Source organism: Aethalodelphis obliquidens, unplaced genomic scaffold (genome assembly GCF_003676395.1).
Source record: "Aethalodelphis obliquidens isolate GAN/ISIS:26980383/991018 unplaced genomic scaffold, ASM367639v1 scaffold49, whole genome shotgun sequence".
Lineage (NCBI taxonomy): Eukaryota > Metazoa > Chordata > Mammalia > Artiodactyla > Delphinidae > Aethalodelphis > Aethalodelphis obliquidens.
Window position 1 is genome coordinate 14,874,577 of NW_020837993.1, and position 14,646 is coordinate 14,889,222.

The window sequence follows — 14,646 nt, forward strand, 5'->3', positions numbered from 1 at the left end:
AGAAATAATGGGCCTGGAGTCTAGAGCAGCACCCTGGTCCTTATAATGCAGGGATTATGGACCTCCTTTCCTCCCCAGATGCCCCAGCACGGCTCGTGCTCCCAGACCTTCTTTTCAGATTTGGGACCTTTCTAGGGGGAATATTTGGAAAACACTTTTTAAAAAGCTTCCTTGCCTACTTGACTATATAATGCATTCCCTTATATTCATTAGACTTCTTCACCAACCCACTTTCACCTGCTTTATATCTCCAGGCATCCCTTTCTATCTTCTGAAGATACTTTCCCCAGTTTCCCAGCACAACTATACAGTTAAATGTATCATCTGTCTTTCACAAGAAATTTAGTTTGGAGAAAAGGAGAACAAATTGTGCACAGGCAAGCATTCTAAAATAGAATGTTTACTTGAGTCTCGGTGAATTTGGCATTTCTGGGATTTGGGACATTATCATGGATCATTAACCAATTAATCTAACCTAATATTCCACAGCTCTATACTTTGATAATTTTTAAATAAATGTTAATTAATTAACATTTACTTAAAATCACATTATTAATGCCAGCATCTGTGCCTTGTTAATAAATGGCCAGCATCTGTGCCTGCTTTTATACATTTCACATTTCAAACTTTCTTATGCCTTTTTTTTAAAAATTAGGGGCAGTCACAGAGTAAATATTAAACAAATGTTGTTAGTTTAAAACGTTGAGAATGTGATTGTCACTTAGTCCAGAAGTGTTAATTAAGCAAGCATCACACCATCAAAGGGGCTGATTCTCGGTACATGAAAGCTGGACACAGTTTTCAGGACTGCCTCGTCCAATTCTCTACGTTGTTCAGTGAGAACGTCACACCAGGGTCTCTTCTATACACTCTATTTACGCTCTGTCTGTAGGTGCCAGCTTCTCATCACATAGCTCTAAATTACAGGTCTCTTTTGATGTTGCCCAGATCTGTGTCTCTGGTGCTGGCCTCTCCTGTGATGTTGAGACCTCACTATCTCACTGCCTACTTGGCATCTGTTTGAGGTCCAACAGGCACCTCGCACTTAGCATGGGGTATGCTACCTTTGTGTTTTCTTCCCCAAACTTGTTCTTCCCTTTAAGGGTGGAAAAACTTTTCCTTCTTTCCTCCTAGGTTCTGTGGCTGGTCTAATAGTTAAACTGACATAAGATAAATTAATAGGAGAAAAACACATGTAATTTTTGTACATAAAAAAAGAGACTCAAAGAAGCGACCAAAGCAGGCAGCTTTTAGACCTTTTAGGCAAAGAAACAATGCATTTGTGAAGAATTGATGAGACAAAGGGGTTTGGGCTCAGGGAGTAAACGGTGAAGAAGTAAAAAGGTTTGTGTATATAGCGTTCTCAGTCCTAAAATTCCTTCTTTCTTTCTTTCTTTCTTTTTTTTGGCAGCACTGCGTGGCTTGTAGGATCTCAGTTCCCCAACCGTGGATTGAACCCAAGCCATGGCTGTGAAAGCCCGGAATCCTAACCACTAGACCACTAGGGAACTCCCCTAAATTCCCTATTTCTGGTGATAAGTATGCTTTCTACCTTCCTGTTACAGGGAGGGTATCTTCACATGGGATATTTATTTCCTGATTTCAGGGGGACAAAGGAGGGTCAAAGTGTCCTTCTTGCACTGGCTGTTTCTCAAGTAACTTTAATTCAAAATAATCAATGTGCCAAAGTGGCATATTTTAGGGTGGCATACTCTGCTCCCCTTCATCCCCAAGTTATTAACTAAACTCTTAAGTGTTACTGTTGATTCACCTCATTTCCTCATTCAAACATCCAACCTGTTGGCCAATCAATTAACTCTACAGCAAGTCCCCTACAAACAAACGTGTTCCACTCCAAGAGCATGTTCGTAAGTCCAATTTGTTCGTTAAGTCCAACAAAGTTAGTCTAGGTACCCAGCTAACACAATCGGCTATACAGTACTGTACTGTAATAGGTTTATAATACTTTTCACACAAATAATACATAAAAAACAAACAAACACAAAAAATAAAGAAAACATTTTTAATCTTACAGTATAGTACCTTGAAAAGTACAGTAGTGCAGTATAACAGCTGGCATACAGGGGCTGGCATCGAGTGAACAGGCAAGAAGAGTTACTTACTGGAGGAGGGAGAGGAGGTGGGAGATGGTAGAGCTGAAGGATCATCAGCAACAGGAGACGGAGGGCAAGCTGCAATTTCACTCACACCTGACGCTGATGGCACAGGTTCTGGTTCCTTGCTGTATTCAATTCTATCTACCCTCTTGAAAAAGTGATGTCTGGGTAGTAGCTCTTTTTTTCTCATCATAGATTACATGGTAGCACTGGATGGCATTCTGAACAGCTGCTGCAACCTTCGTGTACTGTTCTACATTCCGGTCCTGTGCCTCAAAAACTAGCAGTGCCTCCTCAAATAAGGAAAATCCCCTTGCCATTTCCTGTGTCATGAATCTCTTCGGTTCTTCAGTTGCTTCTTCTTCCTCTTGTTTCTCTGTGTCCTTTCTCTGGGCCCCCAATTCCATCAGGCCTTCATTAGTAAGCTCCTCATGTTGCACAGCAAGGAGTTCAATGAAGTCGTCCTCTTGCAGACCTAGCTCCAGCTTCTCGCTGAGGGTACTAAGTTGATGAAGACCTCTTTGGACTCCTCATCCACTTTCCCAAATCCATGAAAATCATGAACAAATTGCAGGCAAAGTTCTTCCAAACCCCATTCATGGTGACGGCCATAACCTCACGCCAAGCAGAGTCAATGTTTTTTATGGCCTTGTAGACAGTATAGTCCTTCCAAAATTGTCACAAGGTTGTTCCTGATTCGTCACTCACCTTTACTGCCTGATGAAAAGTGTGACATAAATAATATTTCTTGAAAGTTGCTGTAAGTCCCTGGTGCATAGGTTGGATCAATGACGCAGTATTTGATGACAGATGCACTACTTTGACATTGGGATGAAAGTCGTCCATGAATGGGGGGTGGCCCAGAGCGTTGTCAAGCAGCAAAAGAATGTTGAATGGGACATCCTTCTCCAAGTAATATTTCTCTACCTCCAGCATAAAGTGGTGGAAAAACCAATGTACGCCAGACACATGAACTAACTTACATGATTGGACCCGTGAACACACGTTCGCACCTTTGAAAGTTTGCAACTGAAGGTCTGTATGTAAGGGACATACTGTACCTGGAAGACATACTTCCAATTTTTCTACGGTCTATCCATTGCCTGGGTCTAAGCCACCTCCTATTTAATCCACTGCCTTGCTTGCTCCCACTGGGCTCCAAGTCCATCTTCCATCTTTTAAAAGGGAAAATCAGATTCTTTCATCTCATGCCTTTGCTTGGGGCAGTCCGTGGCTTCCTGTTGCCCTTGGAACGAATCTAGAGAGGCCTGTCCCTTCCAAAGGCAGGTGAAGCCCTGCACACTGGCCTCTGTGCCCCAATCCCACTCCCAGCCACGCTGTCCTCCACCCACATCCTGCTCTTTGACCCCAGACTGACATCTCTGGCTGGGCCTCCCTGCTGAGCTGGGATGTGTGCACCTGTGCACCCCTGCCTCCTGCACCTCAGCTCTTGGGCCCGGTGCCCACCTGCAGCACCCTTCCCCCCACTCCCCACACTGTCCTCCTGCCTCAGCAACTCAAGTTTTTAGCTAGACATCCTCAACTCCCTTCTTTCTTTCAGACACCACGCCCAGGCCACCAGCAGATTCTGCTTGCTTGAGTAGCCGCTTTCCAGCCTCCACCATGGCCACCCCCGCCTGAGCCACCGTCCCCTGTCCAGGGTCACTGCAATGGCTTCTGACGGCCTCTCTCTACTGCTCTCACTCCTCTGCATTCTATTCACACAACAGCCGATGATCTGTTTCTTTTTATATAAATTTATTTTATTTTTATTTATTTATTATTTTTGGCTGTGTTGGGTCTTTTTTGCTGCGCGTGGGCTTTCTCCATCCACTTGTGGTGAGCAGGGGCCACTCTTCGTTGCGGTGTGTGGGCTTCTTATTGCGGTGGCTTCTCTTGTTGCGGAGCAGGGGCTCTAGAGAGTATGGGCTTCAGTAGTCGTGGCGCGTGGGCTCAGTAGTTGTGGCTCACAGGCTCTAGAGCACAGGCTCAGTAGTTGTGGTGCACGGGCTTAGTTGCTCTGTGGCATGTGGGATATTCCCAGACCAGGGATGGAACCCCTGTCCCCTGCATTGGCAGATGGATTTTTTTTTTTTTTTTTTGCAGTACGCGGGCCTCTCACTGCTGTGGCCTCTCCCGTTGCGGAGCACAGGCTCCGGACGCGCAGGCTCAGCGGCCATGGCTTACGGGCCCAGCCGCTCTGCGGCATGTGGGATTCCCCCGGACCGGGGCACGAACCCGTGTCCCCTGCATCGGCAGGCAGATTCTCAACCACTGCGCCACCAGGGAAGACCAGGCAGATGGATTCTTAACCACTGCACCACCAGGGAAGCCCCAGCCGACGATCTTTGAAAACCTGAGTCCAGTCACATGAGTCCTCCACCCAAACCCTTCCTAGCCTCCCTTCTCACTCAGCTAAAAGCCAAAATGATCACCGTGATCCTCCAGGCCCTCCAAGAGCCCACCCTGGGGCCCTAGTCACCTAGCCCATCTTCTGGGCCCGGAACCCCACCCTCTCCTGCATTTGGCGTTTCTTCTCCCAGACATCTGTGTAGCTTGTGTCCTTAGCCTCTGCTCAGGGCTGCCTAGGAGAGGCCCACTCCAACAGCCCTAGCTACAGTAAGCCAAGCACACCCCTCCCCGCCGGGTTGCCCGTGCCTCTCCATTTCCTGTGGCCGCCTTGTTGGTATTCCCACAGGAGAACACAGTGTTCCAGAGAGCAGGGACTTAGTGGTGTTCCCAGAGTGTCCTGTTTAGTGGCTGCCTTTGTTATGGGACACTGATTCCAATATGTATGTGTGTGTGAATTCACCAGCTAGTGTCCTACAGTTCATCTCAATTATGACACCATCTACCTGACGAGAGCGTCTGATCCCACAGGGTAACGGCTCAGTCTCACAAGACTGCTCCCACTTCAGGAGACAATCACAAGTTCAGGTTTGTCAGCTGTGCTCTGGCAATAGATCAACTATAGATTCTGGCTATAGATTGGAGGTTCCCAGAGACCCCCCTTCCTTGAGTTTGACTGATTTGCTAGAGTGGTTCACAGAACTCAGGAAAACATTTTACTTACTAGATTACCAGTTTATCATAATAGGATATAACTCAGGAACACGCAGATGGAAGAGGTGCACAGGGCAAGGTGCGGGGAAAGCACAGAGTATCCATGCCCTTTGTGAGCCCTCAACACTCCCAGAATCTCCACATGATCACCACCCTAGAAGTTCTCCAAACACAGTCCTTTGGGTTTTTATGGAGGCTTCATTACATAAAAGTGATTAAAACCTTTGATTAATGGTAATTGATTCAACCCCCATGATCCCTCCCCTCCCCAGAGGTCAGAGGGTGGAAAATTCCAAACTTCTAATCACTTAGATGGTTCCCTGGCAAACTGCCTCTATCCTTAGGGGCTTTCTAAAAGTCACTTCATTAACATAAACCCAGGTGTGGTTGAAAGGGGTTTGTTATGAATATCAAGGCACCTTTATAGCTCTTATCACTTAGGAAATTCCAAGGGATTAGGAGCTCTGTGCCAGAAACCAGAAATGGAGACAAAGACCAAATATATATTTCTTATTATAGATCACAATATCACACTGCCTCTTCTACTAGAATGTTAGATCCGTGAGACAACTCTCCCCTGCGGCCCCAGTGCCTATGAATGACGCCAGGCACATGCAGGTGATGAATAAGTAATTGCTGAGTGAGGACAATGAAAGATATTTGCCTGGGGGTCAGCAGCAGGGCCTCCTTAGAACTCAGGGGTCCAGAGGGCCAGCCTGGGAGTCCATCCAAGCCTGGTCCTGGCCCAGGAAGCTAAGAGTCTGAGAGTTTGGCTGACAGAAGACATCCAAACCCAAAACCCCTGAAGAACAGTCTAAGAGAGGCTTACATACCACTACACATATGTCAGAATACAAGTAATTCCATGAGGTTCATGGAGCATGCAGTGTGGAAACCTTCAAGGGCAGATGAACTAGGCCTTAGTGGAAATACTTAATTTGGATTGGTGAAGAGCAGGTGGGGAGAGAGTCCAGGCTTAGGGAGCAGTGTGACTCACAGAACCTTGGAAACTTAGAGCGGAACACAGATGGGAAAGAACAAGGCCTGTTCTGAGAAGGGTAAGGAGACCTCTCCCTTGGGGCTGGTGGGGAGGAGGGTAGGGCAGAGTTAAATTAGCAAGTTGGTGCCTGTTCCCTGAGGGTCTCAAGGGACCTCTGCCTGAGGAGCCAGCCTTTGACTTTGTAAGCAGCAGGGGACTCCTGTAAGCTCCCGGGTAAGAAAATGAATTGAAGTAGTCAAGGAAGTCAAGTAACCGCTTTGGCCACCTGGGGACTGGCTGTAGCTGGGAGACTGGAAGGCAGGGAGACCCACCCAGAGGCCCTGGGGGCAACCCTGGGGATACTGTAGGGATGGGAAATGGAGGGAACCAGCAGGCCCTGGGACCTCGCTGGGTTGGGGGATGGAGGAAAATGTGGATCCATGAGTTAGTCCCTGGACACCAGGGAAATTGTGGTCCTTCATGGGCTGTTAACACTCAATTTGGGATGCCACTGGTCCACTGTGAGATCTGATTTCTTTCCCTGAAAATGCAGGCACTTCAGTCAAAATTTTCTCTGATTTGGGCCTTTGATGTATGATGATGTACCATACATCAATATGGTACCCCCAGGAATGGTGGAAGGAAAGAGGCTTGATCAATGACATGGATCATTTTCTTAGTACCTGTCACTCTACCCTCCTCAAGCTGGATTCTAGTAAATATTGTGGTCCATGGCAAGGTTCCCTGTAGAGATGGAGCCCCTGTCCTGGCTGGATGGGGTGTAAGCCAGGGTACGGGAGGTGAGGACCATCCTGATAGAGCGTCATGGGGAAGAGGTAAGTGATTTGAGCAAAGCCAGGGAAGTGACTTGTCAGCGGGCACACGAGGGAGGAACTCAGGCCAGCAGAGGCTGCTGAGGTGGTCCCTTGGGAGATGATAGTGTCCCAATGCAGTAAGAGAAATGAGGGGCTGGCCTGAAGGAGGAGGAGGCCAACAGCTCCCCAAATCCAGATAGGCAGCACCAAAAAGTCCTCCTCTCACCCAAATTCCCAGCCATGGTCTCCTGGGCAAGAAATCCCTGCTTCTCGCATCTGTACTTCTAAAGTGGCCAAACTGTCACCGCTGGCTGTAGTACATCTGGGGGCGAGTCTTACTGTCCCTACTTGGGACTCCCCATACCTTCTGCCATGCCCAGCCTCTGCCCACCCTTCACACACTGCTCTCTCTGATTCCCTATGAATACTGAGGGGAGCGCTTTGCACCAACAGACACGTCTGCCACGCCCTTCTGGCCCCCCCCCCCTTCCCCTTCCAACAACCATCTTCAATGCCCCGTCACCGTCTGGGTCATAGAGGCCACTTCAGAACCAGAGCATACAAGGTATATTTTGGCCCTCAGAATTTACCAGAGAGGAAAAGAGATAGAAATAAAGCAAACCAAAGCCTGCCTTTGCTTAGCGAAATATTCCTCCCTTCAATTAAGGGGAAAAAAAGAAAAAAGAATCCTATTTAGGGAAGTAAGGAAAGGCAGTGATCATCATAAAAGTTCAAAGTCTAGTTCACCCAAGAAGTGAATCTGAAAGGGCAGGGTAAGGAAGAGTGTAGAGACAATGAAGAATCCTCTTGGGGTCCCAGGAGCAGATGTCCTTGGTAAATAAGACATAAAAATCGTAGCGTTGGTTTGGTATGCCCTGATTCATTTGAACTTTGATTCTAGTTTACTCCAGGAGGCTCCCAGCCTCCTGCACGGACTCGGGAAGAGCCCGCCAGCCTAGGAGGGCTGCGGTCCTTTTCTCCCACACTCTGCCGCCTCCTGTCTCCTCCGGTGGTGGACCGAACTGATGCTTCTGGGAAACGAAACTAAGCTGCTCTAAAGTTTCCAGCTCGGCTTTTTGTTTCCCGCTCTCCGCGGTGTCCCACTCTGGGCGCGGCGCGGGGCGGGGCCGGGAGCCGCCAGGGCGGAAAGGCCCGGGAGGGTGCGAGGACAAGGGGTCTCTGTGCGGCGCCCGGCCCCGACGGCGGGCGGGCTGGCTGGCTGGGCTGGGCTGGGCTGGGCTGGGCGGGGCGGCAGCTAACCGCGTCTCTGTGCGTCCCGCAGGCGGGGAACCCGCGCCGCCGCGCCGGGCCGCCGGCGATGATCACCTAGGAGGCTGGCGCGGGCGGGCGCGAGCGTCGGAGGAGCCGGGCGCGGCGATACGCGGCCATGGAGTGGGAGCTGGCGGCGGCTGAGGAGCCCGGGACCCCGGGACGGCGGCGGCGGCGGCGGCGGCGACGGCGGCGGTGCCGGGAGGTCAGGACGCGCACGGTGCGCTCCAATCTGCTGCCGCCCCCGGGCGCCGAAGACCCTTTGGCGAGCGCGGCCAAGGGCGCGCGGCGGCGGCGGCGGTGCGGGGGCGCCCAGCACCTGGCCGACAACCGGCTCAAGACCACCAAGTACACTCTGCTGTCCTTCCTGCCCAAGAACCTGTTCGAGCAGTTCCATCGCCTGGCCAACGTGTACTTCGTCTTCATCGCGCTGCTCAACTTCGTGCCGGCGGTGAACGCCTTTCAGCCCGGCCTGGCACTGGCGCCCGTGCTCTTCATCCTGGCGGTCACGGCCTTCAAGGACCTGTGGGAGGACTACAGCCGTCACCGCTCCGACCAAGAGATCAACCACCTGGGCTGCCTCGTCTTCAGCAGGTGAGCGGAGTGGGCGGGGCGGCGCTGGGTCCGCGCAGGGCCGGGGCGCTCCCGGAAACTTGGCGTTGGGCGCGGCGTGAGTGGCACGGGGTGGGGAGCCCCGGAGAGAGCGACTCAACTCTGGGCGGAGGGCCGGGCCTCGAGGGGCCGGGGGCCGAGCCGGAACTCTAGGACTCTGGTGGCGGAGAGCAAGAAACCATAGATGTCGGGGCGCGGGGGTACCCTGTCCTTGATTGTCACTCGGACGCCGCTTCTGAGCCTAGGGATCCCAGGGCTGGAATCCAGAGGCAGCTGGGCGTCCTCATTCCCAGCCGCTCCTGCCTTATAAGTAAAAAGGAGGGAAACCTATTCCCGGGCGCCCCAGCCTGAAGTCCCAGCGTCTATCTTCAGCCAGGCTCCAAGCGCCAGGATGTTGAACGACTTTAACAACCTACACAGGAATGAATGTAAAGCTCGGTCTTAGATAACATTTCGTCTTGGGGCAACAGAGTGAAACTGCCGCCAAGTGCCGACACGCCAGTTAAAAGGGCAGGGGTAGTAACAGCGGCGTCCATCCATTGACGTGAGCTGTGAGCAGGCCACCCAGCTGGGTGCCATCCCATAGTTGACTGTTTAGTTTTTAAAAAATTAACCCCAGTTTCCAGATGGAAAGACTGAGGCTTTGAGGGTTTTTTCAAGCCCTATCCACAGTTAGTACCAAGGAATGTACTTCTTCTGGGCTCCTCCTGTACCTCCCTAAAGTTTTGGATCCTCAGGCGGGACCTGTCTGGGATGCTTCTGTCTCTTCTCTCTTTACACTCCCCACCCCAAGAGAGGCACTTTGCTGCATACCCATCTTGGAGCTGTGTCTAGTAGTGGAGTCCACCTTAAGGCCGCATCCCTCAGGAAGGCAGATGGTCTTGGCCTCCATCCAGAGCTCAGCCCATCTTTCCCTCCTGTTGTCTTTGCTTGCGTCTTGGTGTAGGGGCTGATATGGGCCTCTGAGGTGAAGGACATTAGCCTTGTTCAGCCACCATTACATGTGAGCGGACTCCAGGAAGCCCCTTGTACTCTCAGTGGGCCATGGTTATTCCTGCCTCTTAGGATAGTTTAGACGAAGACCATGAATGCGCTTGAGTATCTCTAACCCTCCCAGCAGCACTGATTGTGCCTTATACTTATTTTACAAATGAATAAACAGAAGTTCAGTGAGGTTAAGTAACTTGGCCAAAGCCACACAGCTGCTATGTAGTAGTATTAGAATTTGACCCAGGTCTTCCCGACTTCACAGCTTTTACGATATTCTGGTGCTTGTGCTTCTTAAATTTATGTAAGAATCAGCCTGAGGAGCTTATTAAAAATAACAGTTTAACAACTTGAATCCCAGGCTCATCTGGGATTGGGCCCAGGAATCTGTGTATTTAATTAGCACAGAGGTGATGCTTATATCATGACCCACTTTTGAGTAATGCTGCCTGCTTGCTGTCAAGGGGTACCCATTGTCCAGTCAGCAAGCATGACATCGATAGAAAGGGCTGTGGGGTTTCCTGGCTTCTGTTCCCCAGGCTCCTGAAGCCAAGAAGGGAGGGGGCACTCTTACGCAGATGTCCTCAGGGTCCCCCGTTTCAGCACTCCAATCTGTTCTGCTCACCATGACCCCAGTGGGGCTCCAGGTTTTAGTCTTTACACATGTATCACTTCCTGTTATTACTCAGCTGGTAGCTCCTGTAGCCTCCTTTTTAGGAATACTTAGGCCTCAAGAAACAGTTTATTTTCAGCTGACAAAGTGCTTTCCACCCGTGAAGTCAATTAACCCTTAAAACAACCATCACCCATAACATGCCCATGAGAAAACTCAGAGTGGAACCCCAAAGCAATCTCTGGACTCCATGACCTCGGAATGCTTCATGGGATTCTGAAACCTTCATCTTCCTCGTGGACCCACCCATCCCCGTTTGCTTCCCCTTCTACCCTGGCCTGACCTGGGTTCTCAAAAGCTGGGTACAGTCCTCGGGGGCGAGGCCTCGGGGCTAATGGTGCTTTCAGGAGGAGTTCCCCAGAACCTCCCAGTTCCCAAGTCAAATTCCTTGAATGCTTTCCTGGGGAGAGAATTGGCCTTCTTCCTAAGGAGGCTCCGTGGGTATGAGATGGTGGCAGCTGTGTGTGGAGAGGAGGCCTGTCTGGAGGAGAGCCATCCCTTTTCAGAAGCCAGGTCAAACTTGTCTGGGCCCAGAAAGTCTGGGATGGGTGTTTTCCGGCCTAGGCTTTGAGTCCTATGGATGTCCGAGCCCTCCCCGTCCTCCGATTGCATTCCACACTGCATGTGGCTGCCTTGCTGCTGTTGCCCATCGGCTCAAACCAATACCCTGAGCTCTTCCTCACTGAGCCAGACCCAGACCAGGCTCTGGAGAAGGGAGTCTGGGTCTCACCTGGAGCTTACCGTGGGGACCGATTGCACCGTGGGGCATGTCTGTGGGGGTCCTGGGTGGGGCTGCTAGCCCAGAGAGGCAGCTCAGGAGACTCCCTGCAGAGGGCACGAGTCCGAGGACCAGGGAGCGTGGCGCACGTGACAGAGTCAGGGCCCCCTGAGACTGCAACCAGGTCTTAACCTGTGCGCAGGGACGTGTACGGCCTTGAAGTCAGGATCTCAGAGAGCTGGCACTGAGGCTGGCCAGAGAAGCCTGGGAAATGACATTTTATGTCAGGCCAGAGTTCGTTCAAGGCCTTTGGTGACTACAGAGGCAGTGGCCCCACAGTGGTGCACAGTCAGGGTCTGTCCTGTGTCATGTCATTGCTCTGGTGGCTGTGAAATGGGGCTTCAGTCAAGTGAATGTAAATGCAGAGTGAGAGCAGACTTTAGTTGTGGAAGCCTGACCTGTTGACAGTGTCTCTGGAGGGTTGCTTCTCTGTGTTCTGACTGGAGCGTGCAGTGCATCAATGATTTGTACCGTTATTTATGTGGTGTGTCCCCATAACGGAGTCCTTGGGTCCCCTCTCTGTGAGAATCCCCCATCAGGCTTGCTGGAAGTGCAGGTTCCCAGGTTCTCCTCCCCCCACCCCTGGGCTGCTGAGCCTCTGGAGGTGGGAGGCTGGTGTCCACATCACGGCTTGGTTTGCATGAACAAACCTGAGTGGAGGTCCTATTTCCACGGCCTGAGCCCACGGTATCGTCTCCTGGATTTTAGGCTGTGTTTAGGAGAACCCTCCTGAGCCAGCAGGATAGGAGCGCAGTGGGTGATCCTGGGGGTTCAGGTCCTGCCTGTGGCCCCCATCCTGGGGGAAGGTCAGTCTGAGCATCACTCGGCTGTGCGCTAGTGCGATGGGGGAGGCATGGAAGCCCTTTCTGGTCACGTAGACCTCCCTGGTGTTGGTGACAGTTGGCTGGAGAAGCCACCTCCTTCTGGACACAGGTGGAAAGAAAGGGGATGACTGAGTTCTGTCCCCCTTCCCTCCCAATGTGACCTCAGGTTCCTGTTGCTGGGGGGCTTGGAGTTCATTTTAGCTGGCAGGCATGCACCTCCAGTACCAAGCGAGCGTCCAGCTGGGACAGGACCGGTGCCACCAGAGGCTGGGATGAAGGGGGCAGCGAATGACCACAGGTCCCAAGGCAGGTGGGACTGACAGAGGAGAGGGGACAGGAGTGCAGAGCCAGCCCAGAGAGTGGCGGTTCTGGTGGTGGGAAAGCAGAGCATGGTTATCAGAGGAGGAGCTGGGGGGAAATTTAAGAAGAAACATTCCTGGAAGGGGTTTGCCCAAGAGAGGTGAAGGGCGGAAGCAGGGGTCCAAGCACTCATCCACCTCTTCAACCACAGGGCGGAGGGGGGGGTAACACGTTAAAACCAGAAACCTCGCCCCTGCTGCCAGAAATGGAACGAGCCTCAGAGTGGCGCAGCCTGAGGTGGGGGTCCTGCCTGGCCGAGACTCTGCACAAGCCCCCCTGCCTCACTTGCACTCCATTTCCTAACTAGTCAAGTAGGGTACTGGCCCCAGGTCCACGTGCCCCTTCTGGCCCTGATCCTGTGGCCCTGGGAGAGTTTGGCACCCTTGTGCTATGGGCTGCCCGCCTTCTGCCCAAACCCTGCCTGGCTTCTTGTGTAATGTTTTCCCTTTAGCTTCCATACGCTTTGAGATAACTCAAACACAGGCACCTTTCAGTGTCTGACTCTAGGATGATGGAAACAGCAGCGTTTCTGCATGAATTAACCCAAGGTGACTTTTCCCTGAATCTTTTGGGCTTTGGGGGCTCTGTTCTTGGATATGAGTATGGCTTCTTGGTGTCTTTCCATCATCTTTTGGGAAAACAGGTAGTCAGGGCGTGCTCTAATGCTTATCTTGGAATTATTCTGATTTTTGTCTCTTCCCTTTCCTTTGATTCTTGCTTTGTTCCCCCAGCTCATCAGGGCTATCTGTCCAATTTGCTTACCCCGGGCTTCATGATTTGTTTTTTCAGAAGAGGCTGAAATGGGACCTGACAAAGTTCTCCTTTTGTTTCTGTCCATTTATCTTGTCTTGGTCCTCCTTTCCTCCCTTTCCTGGAGAGCCCAGTCTCTTCCTCACCACCAGCAGAAATATTTTGCCCCTGGGAAGCACAGCATCTTTGTCTTATTTGGAGTAATAAAAGATTTGAAGAAGCAGAGGTACCAGCGCAAGACCCAGGGGACAGGGACGTATCAGGACAATGCAAGTGTTCTTTAAGCAGGGACATCCCTCTGGTGTGCTAGGTTGGGGGATGCTTGAGGAATAATATTTGGACATTGCCATTCACATGGTTTTTGGAAATAATTTTTCTTTTGATACCTTTCATGAGTCATAAATAGGGTCCAGTTATAGAAAAAGAACCTATCTTTCCCTAAAAACTTACTTGCCTTCAGGAGATAGTCTTGTTCATGGGAAGGTTCTTTTTATACTTGTTAATATGAGCCAAGTGTTTTAGTGCACAGTTCCATCTTAACATCCTGATGGTCCTATTTTCATATTCCCATTTCACAGATGAGGAAACTGAGCTTCAGGGCTTGATAGCTGCCTTAGGGTTCCCTATTAGGAGATGACAGTGCCATGGCTTGAACCCAGAGTCATCCTGCTCCGACTCCATGTTTGTAGTTTGCTTGTACTTGTCATCTCCACCTCCTAGAGCAGTATGCTTCATTTAAAAAAAAACCAAAAAACAAAACCTTCAAAATTTTATTTACCTCAGAGTATTTTCTAATTTCCCTGGTGATTTCTTCTTTGACCCATTTTATTTAGGAATGTTTTAATTTCCATATATTGCTGACTTCCCCAAATTTCGTTATTGATTTCCAGTTGCATTCTATTTACACAGATAAAGAGCAGTGCACAGATAGGGAACCTCTGTGTCTCCATCACCTAGTTTAACAGTTAGCACCTCATGGCAACATTGTTTATCCATATTGCCCTCACTCCCTCAGCCACTTTTTATTTGGAAGCACATCCCAGACATCAGGACATTTCTTCTGTAATGTTTCAGCATTTATCTTTAGAAAATCAACAACTTTTTAAAAACCTAAACTACAATACCATTATTATAAAGAATTAATATTAATTCCTTAATATTATTAAATACCCAATCAATGTTCAAATTTCCACTTGTCTCATACATGCCATATTTTTTTTTTCAATTTGTGTGTTTGAATCAGATCCAGATAAGGTTGCCTCATTGCAGTTGGCTGATCTTTTTAGAGCTCCCATACTCTTGATTTCCTCCTCTAAAATTCCCTTTCTCCCTCCCTCTCTCTCTCTCTTTTTACCCCTTGCAATTTGTTTTATTTATTTTTCCCCTTGCAAAATATATTTGAAGAAACTGAGTTATTTG

At 50.2% G+C, this 14,646-nt stretch overlaps 1 protein-coding gene across 1 annotated transcript in view; it reads left to right on the top strand.

Moving 5' to 3' along the window:
- Positions 1-7,518: 7,518 nt before the first annotated feature.
- Positions 7,519-14,646, top strand: part of ATP10A (ATPase phospholipid transporting 10A (putative)) — a 175,285-nt gene continuing 168,157 nt past the window's right edge. Inside the window, 1 exon segment of the mRNA XM_027083251.1 lies at positions 7,519-8,837. Coding sequence (XP_026939052.1) covers positions 8,362-8,837 — 476 coding nt within the window. The 5' untranslated portion in view covers positions 7,519-8,361.